This window comes from Microtus oregoni, unplaced genomic scaffold (genome assembly GCF_018167655.1).
Source record: "Microtus oregoni isolate MIOR12 unplaced genomic scaffold, Mior012 000018F_ref0000195, whole genome shotgun sequence".
NCBI lineage: Eukaryota > Metazoa > Chordata > Mammalia > Rodentia > Cricetidae > Microtus > Microtus oregoni.
Window position 1 is genome coordinate 37,116,954 of NW_024543077.1, and position 15,959 is coordinate 37,132,912.

Genomic DNA, 15,959 nt, shown 5'->3' on the forward strand with positions numbered 1-15,959 from the left:
TGCCCACTACCCAGCCAGTTCTTAGATTGCTTTTGTTCCCTCTTCCATGACGTTTTCTCAGCTTTGGGAGTGATAGGATAGACGTCCATTATGGCCCTGGAGGGGTGGTATGGATAGACGTCCATTACAGCCCTAGAGGGGTGATAGGATAGACGTCCATTATAGCCCTGGAGGGGTGATAGGATAGACGTCCATTATGACTGAGCGTTCAGTTTATTCTTATCACTTGTGGGTCTCTGCCATTACTGCTGCCTATTGCAATTGTTCCTGTTTAATTCTAGATATTTTTTTGCTGTGTTTCCTCATCCTTCACCCATTTTTGAGATGGAGTCTTACATGGCTCAGGCTGGCTTTGAACTGTCTGTGTAGCTGAGGATCATTTTGAGCTCCTCCTGATCACCTTCCCTTCACCTTCCAAGTTCTGGGATTATAGGCATGCGCTACCAGGCCTGAACTATTTGTTGGTTTGAGACGGGGTCTTGCTGTGTTGCCCTAGCTGGCCTGGTCCTTGGTTTGTAGATCACGCTGGCTTCCAACTTGAGGCAGTCTCCTGTTTCAGCCTCTTCTGTATGGGAATTTTAGATGTGCACTGCCACACATGGCTTGATCTGTGCATTATATCCATAAATATACTTCCTCCTTAACCACCCCTTCCCACAGGGTTTATGTACCCTTGGCTGTTCTAGAACTTGCTCTGTGGACCTGGCTGGTGTTGAACTCACAGGGATTCTCCTCCCTCTGCCTCCAAGTGCTGGGATTAAAGGTATGTGCCACCAAGTGGCCCTTCCTTAATTTTTTTAAAAATTATTTTATATATGTGAGTGTTTTGCCTGAACACCACATGTCTGTATTGGCCTGAGGAGGCCAGAAAAGGGCATCAGATCCTCTGGAGTTGGAATTGCAGCCAGCTGTCGGCAGCCAGTTGTCGGCAGGCAGCTGTGAGCCACTGTGTGGGTGCTGGGAACCTGACCCCGGTCCTGAAAGAGCAGCCATTTCTCCATCCTTCTTCTTCCTTTTCTTTGGGAGTGGGGGTTGGGGAGGTGAGTAGGAAGGGAGGGAATTGAAACAGGTTTCACACTGTGACCTGACTGGCCTTGCACTTGAACAGTGATTCTCCTGCCTCAGCTTCCTGAGTTCTGGAATTACAGACACGAGCTAGCTAGCCATTCTTCATTTTCTCAAGCTTTAATCACATGGTGTTATACACTTGATTCTTAGCATTTTCTTTTCTTTCCCAACACCACCTTCCTTTTGTTGGTTAGTAAGACTTTATAGGTCGTGGGCGTCCTTACAACCCCTCCCTGCGTTTTAGCCTAGAGGCCTTTGTTGAGGGTCAGTTCTGTGCTGCTTATTGGAGGTACCAGGAGCGGAGCCTGTCTAGGCCAGGCCTGTCCGTACCAATTCATGAAAATAAAAAGTATCCAGAAGGCCAGAAATACAGCTCATTAGTGGAGTGTTTTCCTAGCACAGGTAAGACCCTAGGTTCATTCTCCAGTACTGAAAAAGGAAAGGAAGGTGTGTGAGATATGTAAGTAAACCTTGCTGCTGAAAAATCAAATAGAAGAGGATCTGAGACCAATGCAGTGCTCCACAGAAATACCCCTTAAAACATCTAGAGCTGGGGTGTACCTAGCACTCTAATCCCAGCACTTGAAGGCAGAGGCAGTTGGACTCTGAGTTCAAGGATGGCTAAGACCCCCCCCCCCCTCTCTCTGTCTCTCTCTCTCTCTCTCTCTCTCTCTCTCTCTCTCTCTCTCTCTCACACACACACACACACACACATACACACACCCTGTATGAAAAGCAACACAAAAGAAACAACAACAACAAAAAAGAACAGTTGAATGACTTCCTCCATGTTGGGGATTAAACCTAGGGCTTTGTGCATGTCGTCCATTTCATTCAGCACTGAATAAAAACATTTGCAATTTTTAATTTATTGTGTGTGTTTGGGCAGCTGCCTGTATCATGTGCATGCAATGCAGTGCTCATAGAGGCCAGAGAGGGTACTGGGTCCTCTAGGGATAGACGGTTGTGAGCTGCCCTGTGGGTGCTGGGAATAGAGCCTAGGACCTCTGGAAGATCAGCTACTGCTCTTAACCATTGAACCGTCTCTTCTGTCCCTACATAAATTCTTTTTGATGGGAGTCATATTTCTATTTAGAAATTTAAGACTTTATTTGTAATTGGAATAGTAATTTATACTGTTTAAAGTAATATTATGGAGTTATTAATTGCTTACTAATAATGCTAGCTCTTCAGAAATTTGAATAGTTTTTTATGTTTGGACATATTTTTCCAGTTCAACTTTTAGAGGGATATTATCACTGGGCAGTGGTGGCGCATGCCTTTAATCCCAGCCCTTGGGAGGCAGAGGCAGGTGAATCTCTGTGAGTTCGAGGCCAGCCTGGTCTACAAGAGCTCATTCCAGGACAGGCACCAAAAATTACAAAGAAACCCTGTCTCGAAAAATCTTAAAAAAAAAAAAAAGAGGGATATTATCTTTATTTTTTTTTAAATAAAGTCTTAAATTTCTAAATAGATTTGTTTTGTTGTTAACAAAAAGTGATGAACTTCTCTTTCCAGTTAAATAATCCATGTAAGATTAATGGGAAATGTGTTTGAGGGGTTTGTGGTTGCAGAAAATTATAATGTGTAGTTCAGTTAAATACAGTTTTAGTGTCCATTTAAGAATATTGGCTGAGATTATTTTATTTTGCTGGTAATCACATGGTAGAATCTTTTGTTCTCTGTTGTGAGCTTTAGATCTTTATTAAGAATGATGTTTATAACTGGGCAGTGGTGGCGCACGCCTTTAATCCCAACACTTGGGAGGCAGAGGCAGGCGGATCTCTGTGAGTTCGGGGCCAGCCTGGTCTACGAGAGCTAGTTCCAGGACAGCCAGAACTACACACAGAGAAACCCTGTCTCGAAAAACAAACAAACAAAAAAAAAAAGGGTGATAATGTTTATAGTAGCATCTGTATTCTTTTTGTAACGCACCTTGTATGTGCTTTAACCGTGATCTTACTTTTATAGGATTTCTATAATTGGCCTGATGAATCATTTGATGAAATGGACAGTACACTTGCTGTTCAGCAGGTAATAATAATTTCTTTTACAATACTCATAACAAATGTTTTATGTCTTTGGTGTAGTTGAATATTCCCAATTTATGTGTGTGGGGGCACAAACCAGATTCTACTGGGTGTGTGTGTGTGTGTGTATACACATATCAACAATTAATGAAAAAAGAGGCCATGAAATTGAAAGCAAGGAGGGGCATATGGGGGGGCTTGGAGGGTGAAAAGGAAAGGGGGAAATGATGTAATATTTTAGAAATGAGTATATGTTAGTGGAGGAAGTGATTTGGAAAGAATTGTTATGTGGAATTTGAGGTGGTCCAGGATTAGTTGCATTTACTTGAGGACATCAAAACGTAAGATTGTAGCCGGGCGGTGGTGGCGCACGCCTTTAATCCCAGCACTTGGGAGGCAGAGGCAGGCGGATCTCTGTGAGTTCGAGACCAGCCTGGTCTACAAGAGCTAGTTCCAGGACAGGCTCCAAAACCACAGAGAAACCCTGTCTCGAAAATCAAAAAAACAAAAACCATGTAAGATTGTTATGAGAAGGTGGGAAAAACATCTGAGAACACACTCCAGACATCTTGTGCCTCAGAGTTTCTGGGGAGACTGAGGTGGCTGACTTAATGCCAGATCAGTCGGGCATCATAGTGAGAACCCATTCCCTTCTCCCAAACCCCACAATACAAGAGTCTTAAATAGGAATTCAAGTCCAGTGTTTTGGCACATGCCTTTAATTTCATCACTAAGAAGGCCAAGAATTGATGCTTGAGCTAGGTGGTGCATGCCTTTAATTCCAGCACTCAGAAGGCAGAGGTAGACTGATCTCTGTGAATTAGAGGCTAGGATGACCAGAGCTACATAATCTCAAGAAAACAAAAATATTAAACATATTTAGCATGAAGTTTAGCATCCAGCAAAATTTAATTAACCATAAGACTTCTTTCTTTATAGTATATTCAACAGAATATAAGGGCAGACTGCTCCAACATTGACAAAATTCTTGAACCGCCTGAAGGCCAAGATGAAGGTGTGTGGAAGTATGAACATTTAAGGTAGGTCTCGGTGAGATCTCAGGATGTGCTAACAGTTAAGTATGAGTCAAGTTAAATTTGGGTAAATCACAGTGCCGAGTTTCATAGCTTTGTGTCTTTTGGTTATTTTGAGAAAAGGTCTCATGTAGGCTCAGGCCTTGAATTCCTGATCCACCTGTCTCCGCTCCTTAGTGCTGGAACTGAAGACAAGTGTTAGCACAGCTAGCATTGGTCTCCAGCTCTCTGTTCTCCTGCCTCAGCCTCCTGAGTCCTAGAATAACAAGTATGCAGTTGATTATAAAATACTGTTTGGGGGGCTGGAGAGACGGCTCAGATATTAAAAGAGCACTGGCTGCTCTTCCAGGGGTTCTGAGTTCAATTCCCAGCAACCACATGGCAGCTCACAACCATCTGTAATGAGATCTGGTGCCTCTTCTGGCATACAGGCGTACATGGAGGCAGAATGTTGTGTACATAATAAATCTTAAAAAATATATATTTTGTGCCGGGCGGTGGTGGCGCACGCCTTTAATCCCAGCACTCGGGAGGCAGAGGCAGGTGGATCTCTGAGTTCGAGGCCAGCCTGGTCTACAAGAGCTAGTTCCAGGACAGGCACCAAAGCTACAGAGAAACCCTGTCTCGAAAAACAAAAAAAAACAAAAAAACAAAAAACAAACCAAACCAATATATATATATATAGTTCCAACTTAGTTATAACTTGATTCAAATCTGACAGCTCATACTGAATCTTTGTGTTTAGGAAACGGGGCCACTTTGAACAGCTGTAATCTTATGGCATAATGTGTGGGTTTTAGCTCTGAATCATCTTTTCACCATGTAGCTAGGTGTACCAGGCTTTTGCTTTAGGCCACCAGCCAGCTCTCAGGTCATAGCATGGAGACTTTAGGCTGTAGCTTATGCTCGTGTCTTGCTAGCTCTTAACAACTTAACCTGTTTCTCTATATTCATGTTTTGCTTCTGGACTTTTTACTTTTCTTTCCTTCTTTATGTCCTACTCCCTTCAGCTGGCTGGCAGCTGCGTGGCTGGCCCTGGGTGTCTCTTTTCTCCCTTGTTCTCTCTTCTCATTCTCTCTCTCCCTTGGATTTCTCCTCCTACCTTATCTCTGCCTGACAGCCCCACCTATCCCTCTCCTGCCTGCTGGTGACTGGTCAGCTCTTTATTACAGTCAGGTGCCTTAAGCAGGCACGGTGAAACAAATGCAGCACATCTGTACATAGTTAACAAATGTGGAACAAATGTAACACATGTCTACATCGTTACCAAAGGCGGCAGAAACAAATGTAGCACCCCTTCACACAGTTAGTTTTCCCCAGCAAATCAAATGTAACACATCTTTGCCCAGTTTAAAAAATATTCCACAACATGTAGCTCTGTAGTAGATGAACTTGAAGCCGCTGGATTGCACCTGCAGCACTGCCGAAGGAGTTGGGTGGATGGTTAGCCATTCACTGCTCAGGGAACAGTCACTCAGAACCGCGTAGACTAGTCTGCTGACATGGCGTACTGGGAGGACAGGTGAATCAGAATAGTGCCGATTAGTGTGATGTAGTCTCTGTCGTAATTCACTTAATAGTCTAAGCACGGTGTTACCCAGCAGTTGAGAAGGAAGTAGAATCATAGAAAAATGAAAATTTATACTTTGCTTTTTGTTTTCTTCCATTAAAATGTACTAACTAGGCTTAGTGTGATGGCAAAGCCATGCTCTGTGGGATTGAGACCAGTCCGCTCTATATGTACAGCGAGTTCCAGGCCAGCTGGGACACATAATGGGAACCTAGCTTAGCAAAATACAGCGGTACATAATTGATAGTGTTTTTAGTTAATTGGTTTTCATATCTATCCTTTTCCTTTATTTTTTGGTACCTGTTTCATCTTCTAAATGTAAATACTGCATTTTTGGGGAACCAAGGGGTTTTGTTTGATGAGGAAGCAGCTGGGATTATCCACCTTGATATAGTGGAAATACTTATCACTAGGTAGGGTTTCAATTTTTTAATTTTTTCTTTTCTTTTTTTTTTTTTAAGGATTTGCTTGTTTATTTATTATTTATACACACACCAGAAGAGGGAACCAGATCTCATTATAGATGGTTGTGAGCCACCACATGGTTGCTGGGAATTGAACTCAAGACCTCTGAAAAAGCAGCCCGTGTTCTTAACCTCTGAGCCATCTCTCCAGCTTCCGAGACAGGGTTTCCTTGTGTTGCTCTGGCTGTCCTGGAACATGATCTTTATACCAGACTGGTCCTGAACTCACAGAGTTCAAGTTTTGAAAAGAAAAAGGGGATATAGATATGATAAGATAAAAAGGTAGATTATTGAATCTGCTTTTAAAAAACAACTACTAGTTGTAAATATTTTACATTGGATTGGATTGTATATTGTGTGCATATTTTGTATATTGTTACAAATTTGAGATTAATCTTGTTACAGCATCCTGTACATACATCTCTAATCTTGTTCAAGGTATGGTGCCTTTGCAGTTCATTTAACAGTGGAATTCTTTTTTTTTTTTTGGTTTTTCGAGACAGGGTTTCTCTGTGGTTTTGGAGCCTGTCCTGGAACTAGCTCTGTAGACCAGGCTGGTCTCGAACTCACAGAGATCCGCCTGCCTCTGCCTCCCGAGTGCTGGGATTAAAGGCGTGCGCCACCACTGCCCGGCTAACAGTGGAATTCTCAGTGTGGAAACGGGCCTGCATTTCTCAGCCCCTACAGTCTTCCTTTGTTTATGAGACTCAGAAAAGAAATTCACTAAAGAAATGTAAAGTATACGTATAAGATTGAGAGATATCAAAAGCTAGTAGTGCAAGTTATGATAGAAAGTAAATTAGGTACAAGACTTCGGACTCACCGAGGTAGGATAGATAATGGAATATTTTCTCTGAATTTGTCAAATGCTAATGGACTAGACACTGGTTTTTTTTGTTTTTGTTTTTTTGTTTTGTTTTTCGAGACAGGGTTTCTCTGTGGTTTTGGAGCCTGTCCTGGAACTAGCTCTTGTAGACCAGGCTGGTCTCAAACTCACAGAGATCCACCTGCCTCTGCCTCCCGAGTGCTGGGATTAAAGGCGTGCGCCACCATCGCCCGGCTTTGACTAGACACTGTTGATGTATTTATTGCCTGTATATATTATACTGTATATAGTTATTATACTTATTGTATATCGTTTTTCTTAGTTATAGCCATTTTATTTTAGACAAAAGGGGGAAAATATAGTGATATTTTATTTGTGATTTAATAGATAAAGCCTCTGCCGCCTGAGTGCTGAAATTAAAGGTGTGTGCCACCATGACTGGCTTAGACAGGATTTTTAGAGTGAACCGAACCCATTCAATATTTTAACAGCTGTAAAATAAACTTATTGCAAATGGTTGTCTTATATCAGGTGTCAGTCTAAAACTGTATGGTAGTACTTATAATTTTCTTTATTTTCATGCTGCTAAAAAGTATTTAGAATTGGGTGTGATTGGCACAATTGTTGGTCCCAGAACTTGGGAAGTATAGATAGGAGATCAGGAGTTCAAGGTCATCCTCAGCTAAATACTGAGTTTAACGGCTATATGAGACTATCTCAAAAACCGTTTTTTTGTTTGTTTGTTTTTTCTTTTTTTTTGTGTTTGTTTTTTCTTTAAAGATTATACTTATTGGATTTTAGGTATTGTATAAGCCTTATAATTTTTAGTTTAGAAAAAATATGGAAAAGATACTAAATTCTAAGAAAAGTTAGGAAATTACATGGACTATGATCCCCATATATTTTAATTTATTCATGTAAATAGAATCTTTTTTGAGAAGGTAGTGAAATAGAGGATTTAAACATTGTACATTGTGTCATATAGCTCTTGAAGCTTTTCTGTTCTTTTTGTTCTGGTTGTGCTGGGAGTTGAGCTGGGGGCCTTGTACACACTAGTCACACTAGTGCCCTATCATTGACCTGCTCCGACCTCAGCCCTGCCACTGGGTTGTTTGTTTTGTGTGCCGTGCTGGTGGAGTGGTGTGTGTTCATGGATATAGACAGGGAACCGTCTGTTGTTTGCTACCTTTTCTTGTGTATGTGTGTTACATTTGTGTGTGTGTGCCTGTTCGCGCATATGTGTGTGTGTGTGGGTTTAAGTTTGTGTGTGCATATCCATGTGGAGACCTGATGTCGGTATCAAGAATCATCCTGATTTCTCTCCCCTTACTTGTTGAGGCAGAGTCTCTCATTTGACCCTTGCTCCAGGGATCCCCCTCCTCCACCTTTTGAGTGCTAGAATTGCCCAGGGCCACCATGACTGTTCTGGAATTTCTTGAGGAGATGGTTTAGGTACATGGTGACCCTGACTGTTCTGGAACTCACTATAGGTCAGTCTTGGTCTGCCTGAGTGCTGGGAGTTAGAGGCTTGATTGACTATGCCCACTTACTTTTTAAAGTTATTTTATTTTTTTAAATGTGTATGACTGTTTGCCTTCATGTATGAATGTGATCTGTTTGCCTGGTGCTGGAGGAGGCCAGAGTGGGCATTGTTGTTCCTGGACCTGGAGATAGAGGGGGTCATGAGCTCCTTGGTGTGGGTGCTGGGACTGGACTCTCCCTTGCAAGAGCAGCAGCTCCGAATTGTAACTGCCGAGCCAATTAGACTGGAGTTAATTTCCCCACACCCAGGTCAGGTGGCTCTCTACCACTTACGCTTCAGCTCTGGTGACCTGACCCAGTGTCAGGTGTGTGCATACCATAAATAAAAGAAGGAGCTTTTCTTTCTTTTAAAGTTCTTGGACAAACATTGGGGGATAGCTGGAGATTGAGGTGCCTGCTTGTTATCCCAGCACTTGGGAGATTGACGTAACTACAGAGCAAAACAAAGGGCTGGAGAGCTGGCTCAGTGGTTAAGAGCACTGACTGCTCTTCTAGGGGACCCAGGTTTGATTCCCAGCACCCACATGGGAGATAACAACCATCTGTACTCCAGTTCATGGGATCTGACACCCTTACACAGACATACATGCAGGCGGAACACCAATGCACATAAAATAGAAATAACTAAATCAGGGGCTGGAGAGATGGCTCACCAGTTAATAGCACTGGTTAGTCTTCCAGAGGTTATGAGTTCAATTCCCAGCAAGCACCTGGTGGCTCACAACCATCTATAGTGAGATCTGGTGCCCTCTTCTGGCATAAAGTTGTACATACAGACAGAACACTCATTTATATAGAATAAATAAATCTTTAAAAATAAATAAATCATTAAAAAAAGAAAAACAAGACAAAACAAGGAAACTAAGTTTAAAAATTCACTTTTGGGCCGGGCGGTGGTGGCGCACGCCTTTAATCCCAGCACTCGGGAGGCAGAGGCAGGCGGATCTCTGTGAGTTCGAGACCAGCCTGGTCTACAAGAGCTAGTTCCAGGACAGGCTCCAAAACCACAGAGAAACCCTGTCTCGAAAAACAAAAAAAAAAAACAAAAAACAACAAAAAAAAATTCACTTTTGGTTTTTTGAGACTGTTTTTGTATAGCCTAGGCTCTCCCAGAACTCACTGTAGAGACCGTGGTGGCCTCAAACTCAGAAGTCTTCCCACCTCTGCCTTCCAAGTGCTGAGATTAAAGGCATAGACCATCATGTCTTGCTAAATTTAAAAATTCTAGTCTAAGCCAGGGGTGGAGGGTAGGGTGTGAGGGGGTTGGAGGGGTGGGGGGGATGGCGCATGTCTTTTATTCCAGCACTCAGCAGAGGCAGGTGACTCTCTTGAGTTTGAGGCCAGCCTGGTCCATAGGTCAAGTGCCAGGACAACACAGGAAACACTGTCTCGGAAAAAAACACCCCAAATTTTAGTCTGCAAAAAAGCTTAGTTCTTTCTTTGTGTAGAACTGTATATAAAAATAAACACATAATTGTATATAAGTGAAGCTTCTTTCATCATAGGTATTAACTACTTAATACCCTTCTGTTGTCATTCATAATCAGAAGTTTTCTCCTACGATACATGGTTAATGTAAGCATCTCTGTAACAGAACTGTCCGCAGTTCTGACAGTCGCATTACTGCAGGGGATCCGAAAGTCCATGCTTTCCTAGAGTCTGGGTGAGATTTCTAAGTGTATAAGAGGGTAACCAACTTGGTAGCCTTATGAAATAAAAGAAGAAAATAAACAAAGCCTGGATAATAAATGTGATTTTTGTACTTTTAGGCAATTCTGCCTTGAGCTAAATGGACTTGCTGTCAAACTTCAGGTAATTTTTTTGTTGTTAAAACTATAGTTCAGGGCTGGAGAAATGGCTCAGTGGTTAAGAGCACTGCCTGCTCTTCCAAAGGTCCTGAGTTCAATTCCCGGCAACCACATGGTGGCCCACAACCATCTGTAATGAGATCTGATGCCCTCTTCTGGCCTGCAGGCATACATGCAGACAGAATATTGTATACATAATAAATAAATAAACAAATATTTAAAAAAATATATAGTTCAGAGTTCTGATTTTTAAAAGTAATTTTGTATGCTTAGATTTACCCAATGTTTCCAATTAATTTATTTTTACTTTTTATATAAAAAGGTAATCCAAATGACAGATTTTTCATTATCTTTCTACATATTAAAAAATGTAATTTTTTTTAACAGAGTGAATGCCATCCAGATACGTGTACTCAAATGACAGCAACTGAACAATGGATTTTCCTTTGTGCAGCTCATAAAACTCCAAAAGAGGTGAGAATTGGGCGGTCTCAGTGCCTGGTTACCTGATACCCTCACTCTGGGCCTGAGGTGAAGCTGAACATCTCAGAAGGGAGCAGTTGGTGGAGCAAACCTGCAGAGGGTAAGGGCCAGGGGCCCAGTGTTCCTTCAAGGACACTGCCCTGGGACCTACTTCCCAGAGTTTCTACCACTCCCCTGAGAGACCGGCTGAGAACCAAGCCGTCAACAGATGAGCCTTTGGGGACTTTCCATATCCTATGTGAACAGAAACATTGTGGCACATAGTGGACATAGTTGTATAATGTTATGAATATATGTAACACTGCTGAATGTGTTTAATATGTGTGAGTGTGATGCTTTCATATGCACGTGTGTGTGGAGACCAGAGGAGGCTATCACCCTAACTCCCTCCCACAAGGCAGGTAGGGTCTCTTGAACCTGGAGCTAGGCTGGCAACCACTCCTCCCCTGGGAAGTCAGCTAAGTGTGTCCCATCCCCTCGTCCCCCGTGCTGAAAGGCAGTTCTTAGCTGCCCCCTTCCTGGCTGTCGTGAGGGATGGCCCCTCCCTGCCATGGTCTTCTCACCATAGTGCAGTGAACCCATGAAGTGTGAGCCAGTAGAAACCCTTCCTCGTCTGTGTTGCTTCTCTCGGGTGTTTGCTTACCGTGGTGAGAGAAGCTGGTGGATACAGACCTGTCTGCTAATGCAGTTCACGTTCTTCTCTTCTCTAGTGTCCTGCTATAGATTACACAAGACACACACTGGATGGTGCTGCGTGTCTTCTGAATAGCAATAAATATTTCCCCAGCAGGTAAGCAAAACTTTAAACCTGGTATTCAGCTTAAAACACTGATGTTTGAAAATAATGTCCTGTATTTTTTTGTTTTCAGACACGGGGTGGGGGTTCCCTGGAGCTTTGGAGTCTGTCCTGGAACTAGCTCTTGTAGACCAGGCCAACCTCAAACTCACAGAGATCCGCCTGCTTCTGCCTCCCGAGTGCTGGGATTAAAGGAGTGCGCCACCACACCTGACTTATTTTTTTATGAGCATAGAGTTAACTTGTTCAGATTACTTGAGTTTGAAGTTGAGGTTGTGGTTAAACGTTGGAACTTGTTTCCGAAAGCTCAGAGAGCAGTTTAGTGCTGGTCCCTGCTGCTGTTGCTGTGCCTTCTCTAGGCCACTTCCCACCGGCGGTGAGTCAGCCTCCTTAGATAAACAAGTACTGACTGGATTAGGGGAGGCTGCTTTTTTGTGCTTCTTTGTGCCATAACAATTGTAAGCAAAATTTTAATATCTATTTAATTACACATAGTAATGGATATATCATGACATACATGTATAGCATGCATTCTATTTTATTTTTTGGTGTTTCGAGACAGGATTTCTTTGTAACCACCCTGGTTGCCCTGGAACTCCCTTTGTAAACCAAACTGGCTTTGAACTCACTGAGCTCCTCCTCCCTCTGCCTCCCAAGTACTGGGATTAAAGGTGTGGCCACTGCTGCCCAGCTGCAAGCATTTTGTTCTAATATATATATAATGTATTTTTTGTATATATATTTATATATAATTATATATATAATGTATTTTGATAGTGTTTACTCCATACTCCATCCCTTTCCTTTTCCTAAGCACCTCCCTTCTGTTTTCCTTGCTTTCTTCCTTTTCCTCTGTCCTCTCTCCTCCTCCCCTCTCCCTTCCTCCCTCTCTCCATTGCTCCTCTCCCACCCCTTGTGTGTCCCCCCCATGAGTTTCATTAGGTACATGGATGAGTTTGCTTACAAGAGCGTGTGCACTTTTAGGAACTGATTTTCAAAAATAAAAGGAAGCAAAAGCAGGCTCTATGGTAAAATAACGGGTCCTCCTAGTGGTTTCTGCCATCTACACTAGACAAAGTACGACTAGTGTAAAATATTGTTTAAAGTCTTTTTTTTTAAGTACGTTTTGAGGTGTCAGGGTGTAAGTGCATTATTCTTTAACAAGGTTTCCAAAGTACAATGCTGCCTTTAAGGTGCTGTGGCTGAGTAGAGGGCTGGCCCAGACCCCCTTCTCTTTAAGGTGCTGTGGCTGAGTAGAGGGCTGGCCCAGACCCCCTTCTCTTGGGTGTTGGTTTGCACACTTGGGAACTGAGATTGCTGTGTACATTTCTAACAGACTCTGGTTTCTCTCCTCCTTTCAGGGTTAGCATAAAAGAGTCGTCTGTAGCCAAACTAGGATCAGTGTGCCGTAGGATCTATAGAATATTCTCACACGCCTATTTTCACCACCGGCAGATATTCGATGAATATGAGGTAAGTGTCTGTTGTCGCTGTGCACTGCTGTGGTAACCACCATGACAGCAGCCTGAGCAGGGAAAGGGTTAGCTCTGCGTCTCCCCGTCTCCCCTCACTGCGAGGCCTGCTGGGCCTGCCTCCTTTTGTCTCCTGTTTATTTTGGTTTGAGACACGGTCTCATGACAGCTCTGGTTAGAGAAGTGAGCCACCACCTTTTTTGAGATTCTGTAACCTCGACTGACCTGGAACACCTAAGGTAGAGCAGGATGGCCTTGAATTCTTAGAAATCACTTGATTGACCCTCCCAAGTGCTGGGATTAAAGGTTCAGCCTGCTTTCTTGTGTATGTCTGCCCAGGGATGGCACTGTGCACAGGAATCAGAAATATGTGCCCCCTAGGCCTGCCTGTCAACCAGTGTGGTAGGGCATTTTCTCAATGGAGGTCCCCTCTTCCAAGATGACCCTAACTTTTGTCAAGTTGACGGAAAACTAGCCACAGTATGTCAGTAATTACCTTAATACAGTCTTGTCAGGGTGACAGTAGTGTGTGTTGGTACTTTTTCTAGCCTTCTGATTTTTGGATACTAAAATGACTTTTTTCTTCTTCTTTCTACAGAATGAAACATTTTTATGTCATCGGTTTACTAAATTTGTGATGAAATATAACTTGATGTCTAAGGATAACCTGATTGTACCAATTTTAGAGGAGGAAGTTCAGAATTCCGTTTCTGGAGAGAGTGAAGCCTGAGAGGAACCCTGTAGAAGAGTGTACTGATGACATAATCAACAGTTATGTACTGTATATATATCATGTTAGACACGTCAATCATGGATCCATATTGTAGCTCTTCTGTTTAGTGGAGGTTTTTGTAAGCTGTGTGTGGCCTTTTAAAATGGGAGATACATTTTAAGTTATTCCTGAGCTGTGTATCCACTGGTGTGGCTGGCACTCATGCTTTTTAAATAAGTTTAGTATTATCTGTTTATAATGCCTGTTAATAAAAGAATTTACAGTTTGGTAAAATTGCTGCTAAACAATCATTGGATCACAATCCTTTCAAATCTATAAGAGTGAGCTTGGGTCTCACACAAACCATTTACTAAAGAGATAATATTTTCTTTAGTTTTGCCCCCTAAGTTTTGTATTTTAGAAAATTCAGTAGTATTCCACTTGTACTGTTAACTTTTCCAAGATGAGATAAAAGTGTTTAAAAAGTCTGTTTGTAGTTTTTAATATGCATAACCAATTATGTATATGTTCAGAGAAATACAAGGAGGTTAGTAATACTTAATAATCTCACTCTGCTACATAAAGCATATTCTAGGTCAGTGCACTTGGAAACACGACCTCTTGTGACTGGACTATTACTACCTGGTGTTGCTGATAAGGCGCATCCGTGATGCTCGGACCCTGCCCTTGTTTCCCTTAGTCCTCTCCCCAGCTACAGTGGTCGGGAGCGCGTTTGCCGAGCTCGGTTAGTGTGGCTTCTCCTCCTTGCGTTGCATTAACTGCTTACAGAGCGTATCTCGTCTGGCAGTGACATCACACTACAGGAACTGCACTGCGCAGGCTCCTGCCCACCTGTGTTTGGGGAAATTGTAACTACTTGGGAAATAGTCCTCACCCTAGTTTGGTTCTTTCTGTTAGTGATACTAATCTTTTCATCTAACTCTAGGCAGCATTAAATACCTATGGAAAAGACAGTGTATTTATTTTATTCTCCCTCCCAGAAGCGTATTGTTTGAATTATATGCGCATATAAGACTATTTACAATAACTCAAGGTTCCAGTGGTGTTGATGAATGGTCATGCCTTTCTTTTTTTTTAATTTCTTCAGTCTTAAAAATTTAAGTGCGAATTTAGAACGTATTTAGTGAAGTACTCACTGTAACGAGGCGGTGCGCTGGGACATTTGAAGCCAGCTGTCGCTACTGATCGGACAAATGCGAGGAGCTTCTTTTTATTTAAGAGTTATTTCCAAATGAAATTGAAAAATGCGTTCATTTTGTTTGTTTTTCTAATTATTTGAAGAAATGATGTATATTCTGAGACAAGTATGCACAGAGAGGTGTGGGAAATGACAGCGGACCGCGAGCGTGTGTCTAGTGGATGCCTGCGGTCACGGTCGTACCACACCGTAGTCTACAGCTACCTTCTAAGAAGTTTTGTGTTCACGGTGAAGAGAACATTGGCTGAAATTAGGTGTTTATATTACTGTTACCATAACCACTGGGGTTAGTAATTTTTAAATAAGCTTGGTAAATATGAGAGAGCCTAACCTATGTTCATAAATTATACTTAGCAGTGTTGCTGTTCTCTAGTTGGGGTCTCAGTGGGTTTCGTCACTTGACTGTTTCTCAGTGAACATTTAGGGTGGTGACTGGGTTATGGATCTGACTGAGGAATCGGAACATTTTGTGAATACATGGTTTAGTGTTAACAGGAAAATAAAGGATTTTTTTCTACTCATTCTACCCTCCCTGTAGTGTGTTTTGAAATTGATCATAAAAGAAAACAATCTCTGAAAGCGTGAGTTTGTGTTCATTCTGGCACCTCAGTAACCCTGGATCACTGTGAAGCTGATTGGTTACAGTAGGTAAGATCTCAGCGAATCAGCTTGTAACCTGTTACTGTTTGCATGTGAGTAGTCGTTTGAGAAGTAGCTGGATCCAGAGTGGTAGGGCACGATTTTAATCCTAGCACTGGGGTGGGTCTCTGAGCTTAAGGTCAGCCTGGGCTACATGAGGGATCGGGTCTCCAAAGTACAGGGCCGGGGGTCTGGGGAGGTGGCTCAGCCGCTCAGAGCACAGGGCAGCTTGCAACTGTCTGTAATTCCAGTTCCAGGGGATCCAGCACCCTTACACAGACACAGATGTAGGCAAG

At 42.5% G+C, this 15,959-nt stretch overlaps 1 protein-coding gene across 2 annotated transcripts in view; it reads left to right on the top strand.

The window, feature by feature from the left end:
- LOC121458721 (MOB-like protein phocein) overlaps positions 1-15,545 on the top strand; it is a 36,338-nt gene extending 20,793 nt beyond the window's left edge. For both annotated transcript variants that reach the window (XM_041668029.1, XM_041668027.1), the window contains 7 exons: positions 3,040-3,102; positions 4,038-4,138; positions 10,304-10,346; positions 10,730-10,816; positions 11,536-11,615; positions 12,983-13,094; positions 13,692-15,545. In XM_041668029.1, the coding sequence (XP_041523963.1) occupies positions 3,040-3,102; positions 4,038-4,138; positions 10,304-10,346; positions 10,730-10,816; positions 11,536-11,615; positions 12,983-13,094; positions 13,692-13,823 (618 nt within the window). In that variant the 3' untranslated portion in view covers positions 13,824-15,545. The remainder of the gene's footprint in view (positions 1-3,039; positions 3,103-4,037; positions 4,139-10,303; positions 10,347-10,729; positions 10,817-11,535; positions 11,616-12,982; positions 13,095-13,691) is intronic.
- The last annotated feature ends 414 nt before the right edge of the window (positions 15,546-15,959 follow it).